This window comes from Mustelus asterias, chromosome 2 (assembly GCF_964213995.1).
Source record: "Mustelus asterias chromosome 2, sMusAst1.hap1.1, whole genome shotgun sequence".
Taxonomy (NCBI): domain Eukaryota; kingdom Metazoa; phylum Chordata; class Chondrichthyes; order Carcharhiniformes; family Triakidae; genus Mustelus; species Mustelus asterias.
The window spans coordinates 69,976,858-69,999,787 of NC_135802.1; the positions used below are offsets into that span (position 1 = coordinate 69,976,858).

At 42.2% G+C, this 22,930-nt stretch overlaps 1 protein-coding gene across 7 annotated transcripts in view; it reads right to left on the reverse strand.

Moving 5' to 3' along the window:
• ddc (dopa decarboxylase) overlaps nt 1–22,930 on the reverse strand; it is a 79,955-nt gene that overhangs the window by 9,006 nt on the left and 48,019 nt on the right. For 4 of the 7 annotated variants that reach the window (XR_013500321.1, XR_013500323.1, XR_013500320.1 and 1 more), the window contains exons 8-10: nt 20,456–20,550; nt 15,200–15,267; nt 11,456–11,532 (exon numbers count right to left, since the gene is read on the reverse strand). Coding sequence is in view for 3 of the 7 variants with exons in the window: in XM_078236893.1 (XP_078093019.1) it covers nt 2,419–2,438; nt 11,456–11,532; nt 15,200–15,267; nt 20,456–20,550 (260 nt within the window). In the remaining 4 variants the exon portion in view is untranslated. Of the gene's footprint in view, nt 1–2,418; nt 2,439–11,455; nt 11,533–15,199; nt 15,268–20,455; nt 20,551–22,930 lie in introns of all 7 variants that reach the window. The other 3 variants (XM_078236893.1, XM_078236886.1, XM_078236901.1) reach the window with 1 other exon arrangement.

The following is a 22,930-nucleotide window of genomic DNA, read 5'->3' on the forward strand; positions in this document are numbered from 1 at the left end:
CACATCCATTAGCGGGGGACATGTATCAACACGCACTCTCAACAAGATTTTCACAATACCACCATTCCATCTGTCTTGTTTCTCTCTACCTTCTGGGAGGGCACACTACACACGGGGGACATGCATGTCACCCAACTCTGCTCCATTCTCTCTGATCACATCCCTTTTGTCTTCCTACAGGCCGAACTTACGCACAACAAACGTGAGCAAACCCAGACAGGGGGAGGCGTGGCAGAGATCATCGACCTCACTGAGTTCGAGGAGGCTGTAGCAGAGCTCACCAGTGAGGAGCAGCAGAATGGTGACGCTGATTGGCTGTTGCGGGGAAGATTTTCATTGGGCTGTCAATGAGATTTTCCATTGAATCCACCCCATGCCGCTGGGAAACCCGTCAATGGGAGTGGAAGATCCAGCTGGCATGAACAGTCTGAAGATCTTGCCCATATGTTCAAATTCCACCATGGGAGCTGATAGAATTTAAATTCAATTAATAAATCTGGGATTGAAAGGTGAGGAAAACTGTCAATTGTTGTAAAAATCCATCTTGTTCACTAATGCCCTTTGGGGAAGGAAATCTGCTGTCCTCACCTATATATGACTCCAGACCCACAATAACAAGGTTGACTCTTAACTGACTGCTGAAATGGCTCAGCAAGCCATTCAGTTGTGGCAATTGGGGATGGGCAACCAATGCTGGTTTTGCCAATTAAGCCCCGAGAGACTCTCTCTCAGCTAAAATGGCTAAGAATGTATTGGTATCGCTTTAAAAGAAAATGCTCCCTTTACTTTGAGGCAACGATTCACAGGTTTGCATGGTTGTACAGGTGGTGGTAACCTTTCCACTATTTTTCTCAGGTGATGATTCCTTAGCTACAATCTTGAGTAAACAACTGAGGGCTATTTCACCAGCAAGGCCATAAACCTGAGGATGACCTTCTCCTCAATTCAACAGAAACAATCAGGAAGCAGGGATTTTAACTTTCCTCCTCCCAACTTGAGGACATCAAGGTCAACATATAATGGGGGGAATTTTCCCACCACGGGAATCATAGCGGGCGGGGGGTGGGGGGGGGGGGGGAGCGGGTGGGCAGACCATACAAAGGGGAGCGGGATTTTCCGGTTTTGGGGCGAGCGCGGCCAGGAAATCCCACCCAATGTTTTTATATAGATTCTGAAGTATCACTCTAAAGTGGCCCTTTTTCATTATATTCTTAACAGCCATATTCCTATTGGAAATTTTCTGAGCTGAATTAATCATTTAAAAACTGGTATATTTTCCTTTGTTGCAAATTTTACTGAGAAATTATATGTGAATACAAATTAGTACTTTCCATTTTATACTCTGACTTTTTTTTAAACAAAGATGAACAAATAAGGAAAAATATATGTATGAATTCACATTCCCACATTCCAAATGCATATATGTAAGATGCTCTTTCAGAGTCAGTGCAGACTCAATGGCCAAATGGCCTCCTTCTGCACTGCAAAGATTCCAGGGGGAGCCTGGGTAAAATGCTCTTTCAGAGAGTAGACACAGATTCAATCGGCTGAATTGCCTCCTTCTGCATAGTAGGGATTCTATGCTGCCAATATATCCAATTTTATGTATCAAAAAGATTTCTTTAAATGAGAAACCTCCAGAACAATCATTTATGTTACTTATTCATAAATTGCAAAGCTGATTTCAAAAACAGAAATGCCAATTTGTGAAATGTGTGATATCTTTTTTGAAATCAGCAATAAAATGAAATAAGGATGTCCAATATCAACAGTTATGTTTGGCAACTTGGAAACCTGTAGATTATAGATTCAAAATAGTTGTTGGTTTACATGGACTTCTACTTTAACTGAACACAATTTGTCAATAGTAAGCTGTATTAAATCAATTATTTCCCCAATATCTAATGCGGTAAAGGCTTCATATAACCAACCAGGTCTGAAAGACCCTAGATTTAATCTCCTTCAGTGTTATGTTAGCTGATTTCTGCCAGGGGGCAGTACAGGTGCAACAATTGGCTTCAGTCTTTCTAGGTTTGCAAAAAGAAAAATCAACCCTGAGTTTTTGTTCAGAGCATCATTCAGTAACATTTACCGGAAATGTTTGTGGACATTGGGGAGGATTAGGTTTGATAGCGAAAGTCGAAGTTGCTGAACATCCTGACAATATTCACTTTAGGCTCACACAAGGAGTATCTAAAGGTAGCAGATGGTTAATATCCTAACAGAAAAAATCTCCCAAGAAAACCAACATTTAGTTCAATAAATAATGTTTAAACTAATCACAAAGCTGAAGGTGCAGATAAATCATAACTTGCAAATTTAGGTGAATGCTAAACCTGACTCGAGCTGAAAAAAGATAACATAGTTATGAAGCTGTTTCACATTATTTAGTTTTAGAAATGTTTAATGGGCACTCACCCTATAGTCAGTGATGAGTCCTGGAAAGAGAGAGCAAAAAGAGAACAGTTACTGTAAAATGTGACTAATTTGTCTAATGCAACTGCAAATGATTGGATGAATACAAAGGTACCCAATACCAATGGTTCCAATAGAATATACAGAACAATAAGCACAGTCAGATCCGATTGTCTTTGACCCAGAGGTAGTAACAGAAAGTAAAAATTGCAATTACTTTAAAATGTTTGGGGAATCTGTAACTGTTTTTAAAATGTTTGAAAGGGACTTTTAACAGTTTGCATCAATTGTAAAAAGATCAGTTTTAACTTTTGGATAATAAGAAATACTGGTCCATGTGACCTGGCGACTCTCTACCAGGAAGCCACAGAAACAAAATTAAAATACAAAGGCTCTGTGGCAGACAGAAAGAGGAAAGATAAAGGTGGTCCTGGTAGATCCAGGCTATCATGCCTGATGGGAGCTGAGAGTTGAGATGATTCCAGAAAGATCTGTACCATAATGTAGAAGATTGCCATTGGCAGAACTTGTGTGGAAATTGCTGCATGGGAGAACTGGCTGGGTCCTGAATTCTGCCATAGGAAGATCTGAGCTTGGGAGAACTGCTTGGTTGAAATTGGTGCCATATAGCAAAATGGATGGCCTGTAAGATCTGTGAGATTCACCTTTGCTGTACCTGCTAGTCTATGTGTAATTTATAGTTTGTACAAGCCGTGGTTTGTCTGTTAATTTATGGTCAAATTACATTGGCTCTGATTTGCTGGGTTTATGGATCCTCACAGGGATCATAACAAGGTAAGTATGTTCCTTAGCTTTTACACTGAATTTGGAAATAATTTATACACAATACTTTAAGTAGTGTTTGTACCCCAAACATTTATGCATCATATCCTGGTTCACATAATTATGGTTAATATTTGTCCCTGGCATGATTCTAGTGCCTGCAGTCAGTAATAGTTTCATGTATTGGGTGCACGTCTACATTTGCAATGCAACTGAGGTGTCTATCTCAGAGACATGCAATCTCACAGTGACACTTTGCTATAGTCAGCCAAGCTGGTGTCAAAAAAAGGTTCTGTATCTAAATGGGACACTTCTTGCACTGCAGTTGCTTGTTCTGTGACCAACGACAATGGGGACTTTTAGAGTTTAAATTCATGCTTGAACAAAGATGAAGGGACATTGCACATGCTCAGTGTTGTGAGGGTGTAAATTGTTTTTGATTACATTTCTCAGCATTTACTTTTAAGTAGATGCACCATTTTAAATTTTCCAAGAAGACCACGTTAGTTATCCTTTGAGTCTAACTGCTCATTCCTGAGCATCAGTTCCAAAAGGGGCCAAGTAGATATTAACAACATCCAACCACAGAATATGCTGTCAAGTTGATGTGTAGACAAATCCAAAGCACTAAAGGTTGCTGCATTTCACTGTTATCTCAAGAATACACTTTTGAGAAAAATGTCAATATTGTTCATTAATGTATCTTGTTGGATGGTGGGGAGGGGTGGGGTGGGGGGTGCTAAATGGTCTACTCCTGCTCCTGATTCTTATATTCTTATTTGCCAGAAACTTTACTGAACATACAAACGTATGCATTAGGAACAGGCATAGGCCACTCGGCCCTTCGAACCTGCTCCACCATTCAATAAGATCATGGCTGATTTGATTATAACTTCAACTCCACGTTCCTGCCTACCCCTGATAACCTTTCACTCCCTTGCTTATCAAGAATCTATCAACCTCTGCCTTAAAAATGTTCAAAGGCTGGAATTTTCTGGCCTTTCCACCAGTGGGATATCCCGGTCCCGCCAAAGTGAGAAGACGTTTGAATGTCTCACCCTACTTTTTGATGCCCGACCGAGACAGGGCCAGAAACTTCCACCCAAGGACTCTGCTTCCATTGCCTTTTGAGAAATAGAGTTCCAAAGCTCACATCGCTCTGAGAGACACATTTCTCCTCATCTCTGAACTAAATGGATGGCCCTTTCGTTTTATATAATGGCCCCTAGTACTAGATGTTCCCACAAGAGGAAACATCCTCTTCACATCCACCTTGTCAAGTCCCCACATGATCTTATAATTATGTTTACTCAAAAGTAAAAGTTGCCTTTTACTCTTCTAAACTACAAGGATGCAGCTAGCCTGTCCATCTTTCCTCATAAGACACCCTGCCCAATCCAAGTATTAGTCTAGTAAACCTTCTCTCTATTGCTTACACTGCATTTACATCCTTTCTTAAATAAGGAGACCAGTGCTATTCACAGTACTCGAGATGTAGTCTCACCAATGTGTTGTATAACTGAAGCATAACATCTCTACTTTATTCAATTTTAATTACTTGCTGAACCTTCATATTAATCTTTTGTGATTCATGCTCTTGGGCACCTAGATCCCGCTGTATCTCTGAGTTCTGCAATCTCTCATTAGATAATATGCTTCTTTTTATTTTTCCTTGCCAAAATGGACAATTTTACCTTTTGCCACATTACACTGCATTTACCAGGTCTTTGCCCAGCCTCTTGCCCTATCTATATCCTTTTGTAGCCTCCTTGTGTCCTCTTCACATCTTACTATTCTACTTAGCTTTGTGACATCAGAAAATTTAGCAACCATACCTGTTCTCCATTCATCCAAGTAATTTATATATGTAAATGGTCAAGGCCGCAGCACTGATCCATTTTGCCAACCAGAAAAAGACCTTCTGATTCTTATTAGTTAGCCAATCTTTTTTCTGTGCCAATATGTTATCCCCTACACTATATTTCACAATGACACTTGATGTGGCACCTTTCCAGTGCCTTTTGGAAATCTAAATACAGTACATTCATTGGTTCCCCTTTATCTACAGCACATGTTACTTCTTCAAAGAACTCCAATAAATCAATTAAACATGATTTTCCTTTCACAAAGCCATGCTGGCTCTGCCTGATTCACTGAATTTCTTTAATGATAGCTTCTAACATTCTCCCTGTGACAGATGTTGAACTAAATGGCCTGTAGTTTCCTACGTTCTGCCCGCCCCACCTCCCTTTTTGAATGAAGGAGTTACATTCACTAGTTCCCAATCTAATGGAACCTTTCTTGAATCTAAGGAATTTTGAAAAATTAAAACGAATGCATCAACTATCAACTAGCCATTTCTTCCAAGACCCTAGGTTGAGGTCCATCCAAACCCAGAGATTTGTCAGACTGCAGCTCCAACAATTTTCTCAGTAATTTTCTTGAATTCCTCCTTCCTTTCCATTTCCTGATTTACAGCTATTTCTGGGATGTTACTTGTATCCTCTATAGTGAAGGTGATGCAAAATACTGGTTTAATTCTTCTGCCATCTCCTTATTTTCCATTATTGATTCCCAGACTTTATTTCTATAGGACCAATGCTCACTTTGTTAACTCTTTTTTAAGTACTGATAAAAACTCTCACTATCTGTCTTTATATTTTTAATCTAGCTTTCTCTTGTACTCTAATACTTCTTTTCTTATCAATCTTTTGATCATTCTTTGCCTTTTTTCATATTCTGTCCAATCCTCTGACCTGCCACACCTCTTTGTGCAATTATATGCTCCTTCTTTAAGTCTGATACTATCTTTAATTTTTTTTTGTTAACCATGAATGGTGGGTCCACCATTTAGACTTTTTCTTACTGAAATATCTCCTAAAAGTCTGCCACTGTATCTCCCTTAACCTATCCTGTCAGTTCATTTTTGCTACCTGTGTTTTATGCCCTCATAATTGCTCTTATTTAAGGTTAAAATATTGTCTTGGACCTAGACTTCTCTCCTTGAAACTGAATGCAAAACTCAATCATATTATGATCGCTGCTACCAGCAGTCAGCTTCGCAATTAGGTAATTAATTAATCATTGCCTAATACCGGGTCTAATATATCCTGCTCTCTGCTTGGTGCCAGAATGTGATGTTCTAATAAACTACCCCAGAAACATTTTACGAATTCCTCATCTAGGCTACCTTTTCCCATCTAATTTTCCCAATGTATATGCAGATTAAAATCGCCCATGATTATTGCTATAATTTTTTGACAAGCTCCAATTATTTCTTCCTTCATATCCTATCCTACTGCATGGTTATTGTAACGGGCTCATACACCATTCCCACAAGTGGCGGCACGTTAGTTAGCACTGCTGCCTCACAGTGTCAGGAACCCAGTTTCAATTCTGGCCTTGGGTGACTGTGTGTGGAGTCTGCACGTTCTCCTCTTGTTTGTGTGGGTTTTCTCCAGGTTCTGCGGTTTCCTCCTACAATCTAAAGACATGTGTGTTAGTTGATTGGTCAGGCTAATTTGTCCCTTAGTGTCAGGGAAATTAGCAGGGTAAATATGTGGGGATAGGGCCAGAGTGGGATTGTTGTCGGTGCAGGCTCGATGGGCCGAATGGCCTCTTTCTGCACTGTAGGGATACTATGATCCTATGACTTATTGCTTTTATCATTTTTTATCTCTACCCAAAACATTTCTACATCCTGATTTCCTGAACTTAGTTCATCCCTGTCTAATGTGCTCATGCCATTATTAATTAACAGAGCCACCCCTCTGTCTTTTGCTAGCTTCTAGTTCTTTGTAAATCTCATGTACCCTTCAATATTCGGGTCCTGTTCATTGCAGTTAAGTCTCTGTAATGGCTATCATTATATTTATTTATTTAATTGTGCTCTCAATTCTCTCTGTTTTGTTTCGAATGCTATGTGCATTTGGATACAGAGCCATTAGTTTTGTCCTTTTATTATTTTTATAATGTTGAACCTCATCTTCTATTTGTACTCCCTCTACTCTGTCCCTTCCTGTTATGGTCTTGGCACCACATCTCTATAATTTAATATACCCTATGCCAATTTGCACATGATTCAGATAATAAACCAGAGATGACTGGATCCTCCCTCTCCCACGCAAGGATGATAACACTGATAACAAACGTGAGATAATGCATTTTGGAAGGTCTAATACAGATAGGAAATATACAGTAAGTGGCAGAGCCCTTAAGAGTATTGATAGGCAAAGGGACCTGGGTGTACAGGTACACAGGTCACTGAAAGTGGCAATGCAGGTGGAGAAGGTAGTCAAGAAGGCATACGGCATGCTTGCCTTCATCGGCCAGGGCATTGAGTTTAAAAATTGGCAAGTCATGTTGCAGCTTTATAGAACCTTAGTTAGGCTGCATTTGGAATATAGTGTTCAATTCTGGTCGCCACACTACCAGAAAGATGTGGAGGCTTTCGAGAGGGTACAGAAAAGACTCATCAGGATGTTGCCTGGTATGGAGGGCATTGGCTATGAGGAGAGGTTGGAGAAACTTGGTTTGTTTTCACTGGAACGACAGAGGTTGAGGGGAGACCTGATTGAAGTCTACAAGATTATGAGAGGCATGGACAGAGTGGATAGTCAGAAGCTTTTTCCCAGGGTGGAAGAGTCAATTACTAGGGGGCACAGGTTTAAGGTGCGAGGGGCAAGGTTTAAAGGAGATGTACGAGGCAGATTTTTTACACAGAGTAGTGGGTGCCTGGAACTCGTTGCCGGGGGAGGTAGTGGAAGCGGATACGATAGTGACTTTTAAGGGGCGTTTTGACAAATACATGAATAGGATGGGAATAGAGGGATATGGTCCCCGGAAGGGTAGGGGGTTTTAGTTAAGTCGGGTAGCATGGTTGATGCAGGCTTGGAGGACCGAAGGGCCTGTTCCTGCGCTGTAATTTTCTTTGTTCAGGGGAGATGTTAAGTTTATTCAAAGGAGAAAATCAGCAGGAGATGATGTCTTGGGGAAGGAAGAAATAACTTGTGTTGACATAGTTCTTTCATAGTTCTTTCCTCAGCTCAAGATGTTCCAAAACACTTCACAGCTCATGAATTTTTCCTTCAAAAGTTGTAAATGTTGTTGGTTAGGTAAACATAGGAGTCAATTCATGAATAGTTAGATCCCCAGAACAATCTTGAGCGAATGATCCATTAAGTTGTTACTTCTTGATATTAGTTGATGGATAATGACCAGGATGCCAGGATACACAGACATGTATTCACCTTTGCATCTCATCAAAAAGAGCATCCACTTCCTATTGGACTGCCCTTTCAACCTAGATTATTTACTTGTGTTCCGTAGCGGGGATTGGAGATACAACTTTCTAACAGGTAGGCAAGAGTGCATCACTGAGACTGTATGTAGCACAGATGCACAGTTAGCTACTTTGAGCTTAATGAGGAACTGCATATGCAGAGTTTCTGAATCACCATGGCAATGATCAACAAGTGTGTCAAAGGTTAGGAGGGAGGTGGGGTAACAGGACAGGGAAGTGGAGTTGAGGCCACATTCAGATCGGCTATGATCTCATTGAATGTCAGAGCAGGCTTGAAGGGCCCAATGATCTCCTACTTCTAATTCTTGTGTTCTTGTATGACAAATTTACTAAGCTACTGAGTCTTTCCAGATAGCAACAGGAGACAATGGCTAAATTGCAGCTCACCATTGTAAAAGTAAAGTAACTGATTCTTCTATTGCTAAGCATACAACTATAATGGACTGCTCTGGTCTCTTGGCAGTTTCTGTAACAAAAGGCATTTTTACATGAATAATTCTTTAACCTGACTCACAGCCCCCTACCAAGAGGAAAAATAAACTGCCTTTAGTTTGGCTCCTAACTTGGGTTCCCCGACTAGGAGTTATATTCATACTTTGTAACTCTGTCTCTTCCACACTTATGGCCCACATCTCCAGTCCCTTGAGTTCAGGAGATGCAGACTTGAACTTGCATAACAGACAACTACTTTACCCTTCACTGCCAGATCTGGCTAGACCACAAAAAGCACTAATGGATCATGCTTTTGTCTGCAAATCTTCCAGAATCAACCTCGAATGATAAAGTAATGTTTGGCTTCTTTTCTCTCATGCAAGCTGTGGTTTAAGTCCCTCTCTCCCTTCTTCTCCATCCTCATATCCAACAACACATGCAAGGAGTTCACGGATTTCTTTGTCACGAAGATTGAGACCATCTAATCAGCTGACCCTGCCACTTACATCCTTTCCCCAAGCCGATGGCCAAACCTCCTCTGGGGGACTCTTACTCTTAGCCCAGAACTTGTAACTTCCTCTACTTTCTCACCCCCTTGCCTCCATCCTTGCAAACTGCCGCCCCACCTCCAACCTCTCGTACCCTTTCCAAAGTTCTTAATTAGGTTATCACCTCCCAAGTCCGGGCACCTTTCTGGAAACCCATGAGCAAAATGTAATGGTTGGTGGGGTTTGTTGGTTGGGAAGCTACCAGAATGTTAATAGGTTGGAGGCGAGACTTCTACCCCCCACACAGGAGGAATCCCTGCCTCAGAGAACTGCTGGCCAATCTGATTGGCTGGCAATACTGGGAGTGGTGGTCATCGCTGGCACAACATGTAGTCCCAGCAAAGAAAAGCCAGGATCTGGGTGAAAGCAAAGTACTGGGGAGTGGGATCTTTCAGCGGGGATAGGGTAGGAAGCACTTGGATAGAATACGTGGGAGGAGGGCGGGAATCTTGAGTGAGGGGCTGGGGAGGAAGCAGAGGGAACACAGGAACCAGAAACAATCCTTGGGATTGGTCACTTGAACATGAAAGTGGGTTCATGATGGAGATATCCCCTCACCTCTCTCACCCGAGGGCCAAGCAGAGCGAAGTGCCAGGCTTCCCACTAACCTCCTCCCCCCAGAGTGAAAACCGAGACTGGCCAGGAAGCAGCACTTTGTTGGTCAATTAAGTGCCTCAATTCGAACACGAGTGGGTGGACTGCCCTAGGTCTCACCCACCCCGGTAACATTGTGGACAGGTTGAGGACAGGTGGGATAGGGGTGGGAAAACCACCTGGGGAATTTTACAGGCCTCCCTGCCTGCAAACTGTCCAGTGAGGGGGGTCATGTAAAACTCTGATTCATGTTTGAATTCCTGCTAATAGGTCTCCGTCCTTGCCACAGTACTAATATGGCTCTTAACAAATTCACAAACGATACCCGATGTCACTGTGATAAAGGTAAACTTTACCTTCTCAGCAATCTCGACCCATCTGTAATCTTTGACACAGTTGATTATACCATCCTCCTCCAACGCCTCTCCACTCATCCAGTTGGGTGGACCGACAGTCGCTTGGTTCCATTCTTATTTATCTAATCGTAGCCGGGAATCATCTGTAATGGCTTCTCTTCTCACTCCTAGAGTCCCCTAAGGATCCTTCCTCAGCCACCTCCTATTTGTCATTTATATCCTGCCCCTCAGTAACATAGGCCAAAATTATTTGGCCGTTCACGCTGGCAGGATCTTCTGGTCGACAGCGCCCCATTTTAAATGAGGTAATCAATATTCTGCAGTTGAGTACGTGATGGCAAGAGCAGGGGTCCTTAAGGTCTTGGCCTGTGATCGCATGAGGCACTGGCCAGTTCACTGAGGAGGTTGTTGCCAGTTTAATTTATTTTCATTTGAATAAAATAGATGGTTTCTAGGTTGGCCATAGCTTCGGTGCAGCCACCCAAAATCAATGGGGGTCACCAAAACCATCCAGGCTGCAGCTGTGGTGCAGCCCACACAATTGTGGATGAGTGTCCGCTCTACCTCATCACCATCACTCTCGGTCGGCCCCTCTACTGCCTCTATATTGTCACAGTGTATTACTGAGATCCAGTCCTGGATCAGCTGTAACCTCCTCCGATTAAACATTGGGAAGACCAAAGCCACTGTCTTCACCCCCACCCTCCACCATTTCCATCTTCCTCCTTATATGAATGCAAATGATTGTTCTTGTTGCTGTTGGTGATACAAAAACCAACAAAAATAATTCCTAATGACTCTGTACTTTCTCAAAAAAATAATAATAATAGACAAGGCATTATCAGTTTAAGTGTATCTGTAAAAAAAAAATCAGTATAATTACACCCTGAAACCTGATGGCGATGCAGAGCTCCTAGTAATTAAATATTTGAATGATGTGAGATGCATTCAGGCTAAGGTTAAAGATTCACTCCATTAACACCACAATTCAAAAATAATATAACAAACAGTAATCTGAAAAATACCAGAATCCTGATGATCATGTTTGAGGTAAACAGGGTCCATTTTAAAAGCTCCAATAAGATCTGATCTATTCTTCACCCTAAAAAAGTGACACAATGTTCATGAATTAATATATTGACTTGCACATCCTATCAAAGGTGATACTTGTATCTATATATTTATTAGTTATGCCATCATGTACAGAGACAATGTATTTCTAATTCCGTATTTGCTGCAATGCTCACACAGCTTTGTACATATTTGTAGAGCTTATACTTCCTTATATGCCATGAGCATGAAATGAGATAAAATGGTGACAAAAGGTTCATAGCTCAGGAATAATTATCTCTCCTATATTAAAAGAAAACATTCTAAATGAGCATATACAGGATACACCTTAGTGTCTGTACATTATTGTGCAATTTTACAACTGCGATAACACTGCAATATCCAGGTAGCATAATTGACTCTCAGGTGAAAAAACAACACCAGCGATTAATCATTACTTTCATTTAATGGTGATATTGCCAGAATTAATATTAGGCATTTACTCCTGATGTCATTCGTGTAATTTTTAAAAAATCGAAAACTCATTTTATTTAGCACAAGGCTATCTTCCAAGAGGTCCCAATATTCAAAATACTAGTCTGAGATATGGGAGAAGGTGGGGCAATGGTAATATCACTGGACTAGTCATCTAGAGGCCCAGGTTGATGTTCTGGGGGACCTGTGCTGAACTTGTTCTCACATTAAACAACTGCTGCTTTAACCCATCTCAGTTCCTCCAAATAAAATGTGTTGATATGAGTACCCACATGGGCCTTAGCTAAGCCTGCCTTTTTTAAGGATATGTGGAACGTCCCTAGTTCCAGCCCTACACAGGCTTCAATCTCAACTTTTCTTCCAGTGCACTGACTGCATCAATTCCATTTCCTATTCTCACCCTGAACTGGAAAACTTCAACTTTGCTTTCAATTCCACCTTTCTCTCACCTTCACAAGATCTGTCTCTGATTCCTCCCCTTCTCTCCTCAACTTATCGGTCTCCAGTTTTGAGGATAGGCTATAAACTAATATTCATTATAAACCCAGTGACTCCCACAGTGGCCTCCACTCATTCCTCACCTGCTGCTTCCATTCCATTCTTCCATGTCTGCTCTGATGATGCAATCTTCCACATGTGTTTCTGATACGTCTTCCTTTTTCCTCAACTGAAGATTCCCCCACCGTGGCTGACTATGTCCGACCTTTTTCCTGCACTTCTGCTCTCATCCATTCCCCTCCCTCCGTAACCACGATAAGATTCACCTTGTCCTCACCTTCCACATTGGCAACCTCCACAGTCAACAGATTATCCTCTGTCTTTGCCATCAGTAAGCACACCTTTCCCTGTGCTCCCCTTTCACCATTTTGACAGGACTGTTCCAGTCCGTGACGCCTGCTCCACTCTTCAATCACCCACAAGGCCCATCCTCAACCCACAGTATCTTACCATGCAAGCACAGAAGATGCAATACCTGCCTTTTTACCTCCTCTTCTCACTCTTCAATGCTCCAGGCAAGGGTTCTATGTGAAATAATGATCTATGTGCACTTCTCTCAATTTTGTATGCTGTATTCGTAAACTTGAAATGCAGTCTGTTACATAAATTGAGTGACTACTTTGCAGAATCCCTCTGCACAGTCTGCATGCATGGCCCCGAGCTTGCAGTGTCATTTTTATTTTCCACCTTGCTCTCATTTTGAGTCCTCAGCTTACTGCAGTGTTCCAATGAAGCTCAATGCAAGCTTGATTAGGCACTTTGCATAAAATAAAAGCAAAATTCTGGTGGATGCTGGAAATCCAAAATAAAAATTGAGTGTGCTGGAAATCTTTTGGGGAGAAAGTTAACTCTTCGAATGAAATATGAATCTTCTTTCAAACATTTATAGGCACTTTGCAGCCTTCTGGATTCAAGATTTAAATTCAACAATTTCAGAACATAATCCCAGGCCCATTTTGTTCCTTTTCCTTTGCATGTTTCACTCTATCTTGTTCTTGTGTTTGGCTAACAGCTATTAATTTTTCTGCTATTCGCAACTCTGCTATTTGTTTCCCATTACACTCCCTTTGGTCTTGTAGCACCAACTCATTTGTCATTAATATCTCCAGTCTTCTGCCCTATCAAAGACCTATTATTCTTTTTTCACCCTCTCCCATTGCATGGGTGTTGTGAGGGTGGATAAGGGGGACAGTGATATGGGGGGGTGGATACTTAAAACCTATTGCATTTCTTAAGTTTTTTTCTAGTTCTGATTAACGATCATCAACCTGAAATGTTAGCTTTCTCTCCAGAGATAGTGTCTGACCTGTTGGGCCCGATTTTACCATTTTCATTCTAAGTGCTGAATCTGGGCGCAATGCAGATCCGACTTAGAAATCTGCTTTCAGGCGCCCCCATACGCACTCAGCCTGAAAAAAACATCTCCAGTCCCATTCGCGCTGTGGGCGGGGCTTAGCGCGGCTGAAACAATTGGAGCTCTGAACTGCGCATGTGCAGTTAGAAGACAACTTGAAAAAGCGCGCCCGTGTCAGATCGCTCGCGGGCCGCAGAAAGCGGAGAAAGCGATCCGGGAGCGAAAAGCGGCAGCAATGGCCCCCACAGACATCACTGTCCCCCTTATCCACCCCCCCCACTACCCACACACATCACTGTCCCCCTTATCCACCCCCCCCACTACCCACACACACCACTGTCCCCCTTATCCACCCCCCCATATCACTGTCCCCTTATCCACCCCCCAACACCCCCACACATCACTGTCCCCCTTATCCATCCCCCCCACTACCCAGACCGATCACCACCCCTGCCCCCCTCCCCCCCACCGATCGCCCACAGAGTGGCAGCGGACCCCCCCGCCCCCCCCCACCAAAGATATATCTGCCCCCCCACCGGAGATCTGTCTGCCCCCCCACCAGAGATCCATCTGCCCCCCCCCGCCTGAGATACATCTTATCCGTCTCCCTCCTCCCCCGCACCCCCCCAAACAACGATCTGGCCTCACTCATCCCCCCCCAGAGAATGGTCTGGCCTCACTCAGCCCCCCCCCCCACCCCAGGAACATCTGACCCGCTTCCTCCTCCCACCCCACCAGACAACAATCAGCCCTCCCCCTCTCCCCCCCTACCAGAAATACATCTGACCCGCCTTCTCCTCCCCTCCCCGCCACCAGACAACGATCTGGCCTCACTCTCCTCCCCCCACCCAACCAGAGAATGATCAAGCCCACCTCCCTCCTCTCCCCCACCACTGATCTGAGTCAGAGAGCCGTTGGAAGCTCTGAACGCGCTCTTCAGCAGCTGGAGCACCCGATTCAGACTTTTATTTAGCAGGTCCATTACGGCGCGGATCCGAATTGGCAAATGCGGTGGTAAAGGGGGAAATGCTGATAAAGTTGGGCGGGCAGTTCATTAATTCAATTTAAATGCATGCAAATGCATTTAAATTGCCGTTGCGCCCGTTTCGGGCGCGAATCGAATCACTGCCATTCCTGGGTCTCGGTAAAGTGGCAATCTGCATGGACGCGGGCGCGGATTGCGTTAATGGCCTCTCACTCGACTTTACCACGTTTTCGCGCCCATTTTCGGGCGCGACGCAATGGTAAAATCCGGCCCATTGGGTATTTTTGTCAATCCTAAAAGACAGAATCTCCTTCACTTGCAGGCATTATGATGTGTACGCTGTGAATTAAAAAAAAATTGATTGGGGGCATTATCTGGATAACTTACCACAAAGCAGAGCAATCGAAGTTCACCAAAAGCCATTTATGAGCATTGAAGTTGAAAGAATCTGAAAACTGATAAAGCAAAGAAAACTGTAAAATATTATCTAATGATTTCAAGTCCAATCATGCAGTATCATTATCGTAAGAGAAGGACTGCCTTTTGTACTGACTGTGCAGGTGGTATAGGGAACTGACTTCATGTGGTTAACTCTGGTTAATAATTGCCAAACAAATTGGCTGAAATTCTGAATTGAATATCCAAAGAGTTAGCAGCTGTTGTTGGGCAGCTCTCAGTTAAAGCAGAGCCATAGAGTGAAAAGTTTCAAGGCAGGCTGCTGGTAGTTGAAACCCTGTAAGGTGGAACAGGAGGAAGATTTATGGATCTTATTTCAGGAGACACAGGGAAAGGCTTTTTGGGGCTGGGGGCACTCTCTGATCAACAATACTGCTGGAAAGGCTAAGATGTAGGTGGGCAAGCTATGGCAGTATGCCAGCTGTTTCGTTTAGCTCCTAATTCCTCAGTCGGATCTCCTCCCTGTTCCTACCTGTCATTTGATTCAACATGTACCACAACAACTGGATTATTCTCCTCCCTTTCAGGAAGTGCAGATTCAATGGCTGGAATTTTACCGTCCCGCCCATCATGGGAATCGGAGGGGCAGACCATGGAAAGGTCCATTGACCTCAGGCGAGATTTTACGGTTTCGGGATGAGCGAGGCCATAAAATCCCACCCAATGTGCTGAGGAATCAGACTGAGACAGCCATAATGCAGGACCTCAAATGCATCATTGCTACTAAATAGATTAGTGAACACATTGAGAGAGTGCCCAGAAGCAGAGGAATAACAGCAATAAGCATGGAAACATCTGCTGTCTCAGAGCAACACACCTTCACCATGCATCTTCAGATCATTCTTCTTTAGATCCTTCTCTTTTACCAAGAATGTATAGGCACATATATACCCAATAGGTGTTATTCTTATAATACTTTGGGCTTATTTGCTGTACAAGACACAAGGTACCAATTGCTTACAAGAGAATGGGTAAACATGTTGAGAATTCATTTATTAAGATTAGGCACATAGAACAGTTATGCATAGATAGAAATTGTTATGATCCCAGTTGCTGATACTACTGGAAGGGAAGGTTCCAGGATGAAACCCTGGCTCATGGGAGATTGACTGGAGTGGCACGGTGGCACAGTGGTTAGAACTGCTGCCTCACAGCATCAGGGACCATAATTTGATTCCCAATTTGGGTCACTGTCTGTGTGGAGTTTGCACGTTCTCCCCGTGTCTGCGTGGGTTTCCTCCGGGTGCTCCGGTTTCCTCCCACAGTCCAAAGATGTGCTGGTTAGGTGGATTGGCCATGCTAAGTTCTCCCTCAGTGTACCGAACAAGGGCCGGAGTGTGGCGACTTGGGGATTTTCACAGTAACTTCATTGCAGTGTTAATGTAAGCCTACTTGTGACTAATAAATGTACTTTTAACTTTAACTGAAATGACGAAGGTTTGTTCGGGAAGGCACCAAACACATTGAGAGACTTTGTAGGGAATGTGCAGAGGTGAAGTCAAGACATTGACCAAACAACCCATCTACCCAACCCTTCAAGCACCACCTGCCCTGTATGATTATCATCCACCTTGGAGCTCATTAAGGCAGAGTGGAATCAAGTTTTCTTCAATGCTGAGGCACTGCCTAAGAGACTGGAACATTTCAAAGTGTGAGCACTGGGTGAGAACGCAGTAGAAATAAATTCTGATAAGGATTGCACATGAATAATATCTGTAAGGAACTAGAGGATGACAGTTATGTATGGAATGTACAAACTTAGCAAGAATGATCACCATTAAGGAGGGAGACTAGGATAAATCAATAAAAAGTTGACAATTAAAGTCACTAGAGTTCTGCTAAAATATGCATGAGTGGAAATCTAACCTGTCTATGCTTCTTTTCGACAGTAAGAAGTCTAACAACACCAGGTTAAAGTCCAACAGGTTTATTTGGTAGCAAATGCCACTAGCTTTCGGAGTGTTGCCCCTTCATCAGGTGGAGTGAGAGATCTCTCACTCCACCTGACGAAGGGGCAGTGCTCCAAAAGCTAGTGGCATGTGCTACCAAATGAACCTGTTGGACTTTAACCTGGTGTTGTTAGGCTTCTTACTGTGTTTACCCCAGTCCAACGCCGGCATCTCCACATCTTTTCAACAGCACAGTGTACTGTTTAGTGAGTATTGTAGCATTTCAGTGGAAGAGTATATTGTTTGCTTTGATTTAAGTTCAATCAGTTAGTCATTGGGAACTGTGGGTTTATTACCAATCATAAAATGTAATGCTCTGCCAATAACATCTGTTTAATGTGCATCGCTTTTGTAACATTAGTAATTTTTGTTAACTGACAAAGCAAAGTGCCCTCAGCTTTTATTACACGCAAAGCAATTTGATTGTATGGCAATATGCAAGGATCTATTTTCTTTCAAATGAATGGCCAGAAAAGCCGATGAACTCACCAACATCTGTACCTGACCTCAATATGCTCTCTTATTGCACAATGCTCCAGATCATAAAACATTAGGTACCACAAGAGAAGTTTTTGGGATTGGAAATACATTGGATAATTGCTATGTTGACAGATGCAAGACGTAAGGCTGATTAATGTCCTCAACAGCTAAATATATCACAGGACATTATTACAGATTTAATCTACTTATTGATAAATTATTTTTTATCATTTCCTTGCAGTCTGGTTATTGTTTGAAATCCAGTCTGTTTCATACAATAGAATATTGCTTGTACATTGAATGAAATCCATTGAATTAGTTAATCTTTAGGAGTTGACATTATCTAGTGGATTTAACAATAAAACACAAGCTATATCCCATACATATTCTAAAGGAAACACATGCAATATAAAAAATTGTGCTCTTTTCTTGACTGAAAGTTTGATTGAGAGGATTCAGAATGATTCCAGTAATGAGGGAATTTTAAATGACAAGGTTAGGTTGGAGAAGCTGGGATTCTTCTGCTTGCTGCAAAGGAAATTAAGGGGTGATCTGATAGAAGTGTACAAGATAATTAATATAAAGAAATTATCCCATTAACTGATGGTGCAAGCAAACAGGAATTTAAGGCTTTGAGTAAGAGATACAGGAGGAATGTAAGGAAGCGGCTAGTAACGTGGAACTTGCTGCCTACAAGGGTGATGGAAGAAAAGATGATCAAAGACTTCAAAAGGAAATTGGATAGCAAGTTCAGGAAATTAAACTTGCAGGGCTACAGGGATAGAGCGGAAGGAATGGTACTGAGCAGACAGCTCCACAGAGAGCCAGAATGAAATTGATGTGTCAGAAACAAAGGAATTTATAATGGGGAACAAAGAAATGGCTGACCAAGTAAATATATACTTTGGTTTACAGTTGAGTAAAGGCAACTACAGAGGCCCAAGGGAGGAGCTAGCCAGAGTTGATTGGGAGACGGGCCTAGCAGGAAAGATGGTGGAACGGTGGCACAATGATTAGCACTGCTGTTTCACAGCGCCAGAGACCCGGGTTGAGTCACTGTCTATGTGGAGTTTGCATGTTCGCCCCGTGTCTGTATGGGTTTCCTCTGGATGCTCTGGTTTCCTCCCACAGTCCAAAGATGTGTGGGTTAGGTTGATTGGCCATGCTAAATTGACCCTAGTTTTGGTGGGATTCGCAGGGTAAATATGTGGGGATCGGGCGGGATTGTTGTCAGTGCAGGCTCGATGGGCCAAATGGCCTCCTTCTGTACTGTAGGGTTTCTATGAAACAGCAATGGCAGGAATTTCTAGAAATAATTATTCAGGAGATACAGCAACATTTCATCCCAAGGAAGAAGAAGCATATTAAAGGGGAGGATGAGGCAACCATGGCTGACGAAGACAGCATAAAAGCAAAAGAAAAAGAATATAATGTAGTGAAGATTAATGGGAAACCAGGAGATTGGGAAGCCTCTAAAGACCAACAGAGGACAACTAAAAAAGAAATAAGGCGGGAGAAGCTGAAATATGAGGGTAAGCTAGCTAGCAATATAAATGAAGATTGCAACAGGTTGTTTTTAGACATATAAAAGGTAAGAGAGAGGCAAGAATGGACATTACACTGCTGGAAACTGACACTGGAGAAATAGTAATGGTAAACAAAGAAATGACGGAAGAACTGAATAGATACTTTGCGTCAGTCTTCACGGCGGAAAACACCAGTAACATACCAAAAATTCAAGAGGAGGTAAATGACAAAGATGTCGCAGACAAAAAGACAAAGGGAATGTAAATGGTGATGATCATGGCTGAGAAGGGTGCTCATAGCGGCACATTAAGAGATCAGAATGTGCAAATAGCAGAATAACGGTAGGCAAAGGACAACCTGATACCTGTAACAGATGGCCTTAGGTGGTTTGGGGATGGCGGGGGGAAAACAAGGTGCAAAGCGAGATTTTTTTAAAATGATGGAATAAATTAAAATAATAAAATATATAAAAGATAAAATAATTAAAATAATAAATAAGGTAAAATGAAGTGAGATAAAATAAAATAATGAATGGAAATGGAGTGGAGTTGGAGGAGAGAGTTTCTTTCCAATGGTATTGCAAGGGGACAGAATCTCCATCCATCTCATACCAGGGCGGTCAGTGCAGGGATTTCCAATGTTGAGAATTTTTGGATTCCTGACTTTCACAAGCATCTAGCCTTGATTCATCAGCAGGGATTAGACTATATGGTGATATCACCTAGGGTTTTAGTCTGGTATTGTGATGAAAAAGGACTTTAAATACTTTAAAAAGTTACAAAGTGGGATGGGGTGAAAGAACTTCCCAGACTCGTGCATGTCCACTACAAATTGTGTACTTTTAGGTAAGTGGGCATCTTAGATGTGTCCTTCTTGGCGTCGATGTTTTCAACTGACATGTGAATCAAAGGATCTTTCCCTGAAATATTTTCCACTGACGTCTATGAATAATACAAGAATTAAAAACACCCTCAGATTAGCTTGAATATTTAGTTGTAACCTTACGCTTTTCATTTTTATTTCAATATTTTCCCATTTGTTATTTGTTTGCATGAATATTAAGTTTGATTTACCTTAACCTATTTCTGAATCTCCCTGACAATGCGATATGTAACATTGATTTTGACATCAGTCAAATATTCTTTTTCTAAAATGACTCCCCTTCCTATATTTATGAATAGTATGAATAGGATGGGAGTAGAATATTGCATCAGAGATTGCCGCTCCTTACCTCCACTCCATTTAAAAGAGGTCTGAATTCTGGACAGATGAAAGCACTTCCTGCATAGGCGGCATCAATGTGCATCCAGATATTTTCAGATGTGCCTGAAATGTTACACATGAAATCAAATCATATTTTACACTTTATATAGTGAAGTACAGATACGCCAAAAAGGAAGGTGATGTTTTACAACAATGCCACATCCTTCAACAACACAGAAGCATATAGATGGCAAAGAAGGAACTTCCAGATATACAGCATCTTGCACCAACCTCAGGATACCTCAAAGCAGCCAATGACTCACTTTTGAACTGTAATATAGGCAAACACTGATATAATGTAGGTACAGTAAGAAGTCTCACAACACCAGGTTAAAGTCCAACAGGTTTATTTGGTAGCACAAGCTTTCGGAGCACTGCTCCTTCACCAGGTGAGTCACCTGGTGAAGGAGCAGTGCTCTGAAAGCTCCGTGCTACCAAATAAACCTGTTGGACTTTAACCTGGTGTTGTGAGACTTCTTACTGTGCCCACCCCAGTCCAACGCCAGCATTTCCACATCATAATGTATGTAAACATAGGTGTCAATTTCGACACAGCAGGCTCTCATGAGCACCGATGAGATAATGAGCCGATTGTTTTGTGATGTTGGTTGCTTGAACAGCACCATTGGATTCTTCATGGCTTCTTTAGAGAACATGTGGTTCTGATTTAGCACCATTTGCACCAGTGTTAGAATTAGAGGCAGACATCTACGGGGTGATACTTCAACTCACTCAGAACCCATTGACTTGCAGAGTTAAAATTGGGCCTGTCAGCTCACCACTCTAGTTTGTGTAGAAAAAGTGTGAGGTTATGCACTTTGGAAGGAGGAATGGAGGCATAGACTGTTTTCTAAATGGGGAAATGCTTAGGAAATCAGAAACACAAAGGGACTTGGGAGTCCTTGTTCAAGATTCTCTTAAGGTTAGTGTGCAGGTTCAGTCAGCAATTAGGAAGACAAATGCAATGTTAGCATTCATGTCAAGAGGGCTAGAATGCAAGAGCAGGGATGTGCTTCTGAAGCCGTTTAAGACTCTGGTCAGACCCTATTTGGAGTATCGTGAGCAGTTTTGAGCCCCTTATCTATGGAAGGATGTGCTGGCCTTGGAAAGGGTCCAGAGGAGGTTCACAAAAATGATCCCTGGAATGAAGAGCTTGTCATATGAGGAATGGTTGAGGACTCTGGGTCTGTACTCATTGGAGTTTATAAGGATGAGGGGGGTGGGGATCTTAATGAAACTTACAGGATACTATGAGGCCTGGATAGAGTGGACATGGGGAGGATGTTTCCACTAGTAGGAAAAACTAGAACCAGAGGGCACAACCTCAGACTAAAGGGACCATCCTTTAAAACAGAGATGAGTGGGAATTTCTTCAGCCAGAGAGTGGTGAATCTGTGGAACTCTTTGCCGCAGAAGGCTGTGGAGGCCGCGTCATTGAGTGTCTTTAAGACAGAGATAAATAGGTTCTTGATTAATAAGGGGATCAGGGGTTATGGGAAAAGGCAGGAGAATGGGGATGAGAAAAATATCAGCCATGATTGAATGGCACAGCAGACTCGATGGGCTGAGTGACCTAATTCTGCTCCTATGTCTTATGGCTACAGTTATATCAACAATCAAAGGCAGTGGTATAATCAGTCAAAGTCAACATGGATTTACAAAAGGGAAATCATGCTTTACAAATCTATTAGAATTCTTTGAGGATGTAACTAGTAGAGTTGACTAAGGAGAACCAATGGATGTGGTTTATTTAGACCTTCGACTTTCGGATCGGCGCCCGGATCGGTCGTTGGTAAAGGCGCGATTGGCCTTGGGTCAGGTCTGGACCGCGTTTTAGGCCCGATGCCCAACTTTACCACGATTTCGCGCCCGGAAATTTTGGTAAAATCGGGCCCAGAGACTATCCACAGTAAATTGTAAAAATCTGATCTGCTAATGGGTAAAACAACTGAAGAACAGTGAAGAATGTTAAAGAAACATTGAACACAATGTAGAACCAGTTTATACCCCTGAAAAAGGAATAGCACAACTTCACAGTAAAAACAGCCATGGACAACTAAAGAGAAAAGGGACCATATAAAACTAAACAAAAGGGCTTGCAAGAAACTGCACAGATCCTGCTGAATGAGAAAGATACAAAGACCAGCAAAGGTACAAAGCAACTTAAAAGAGCTACTAAACAGGATTAAAAAGGAAACTTGTAAGGAACACCAAAATCACAAGAAGAAATGTTATAGTTTACACAAAAGGAAAGTGGGTGCTCAAGAGTAATGATGGCCCACTAAAGACCGAAAGTATGAATATTGTCAATGACTATGGGGAAATAGCAGACATGTTGAATAATTACTTTGCCTCAGTATTTACAGTAGAAAAGGAGGATAGTTTGCCGGAAGTCCCGAGAAAATTAATAGTAGATCAGGGACAGGATTTAAATAAAGTTAAC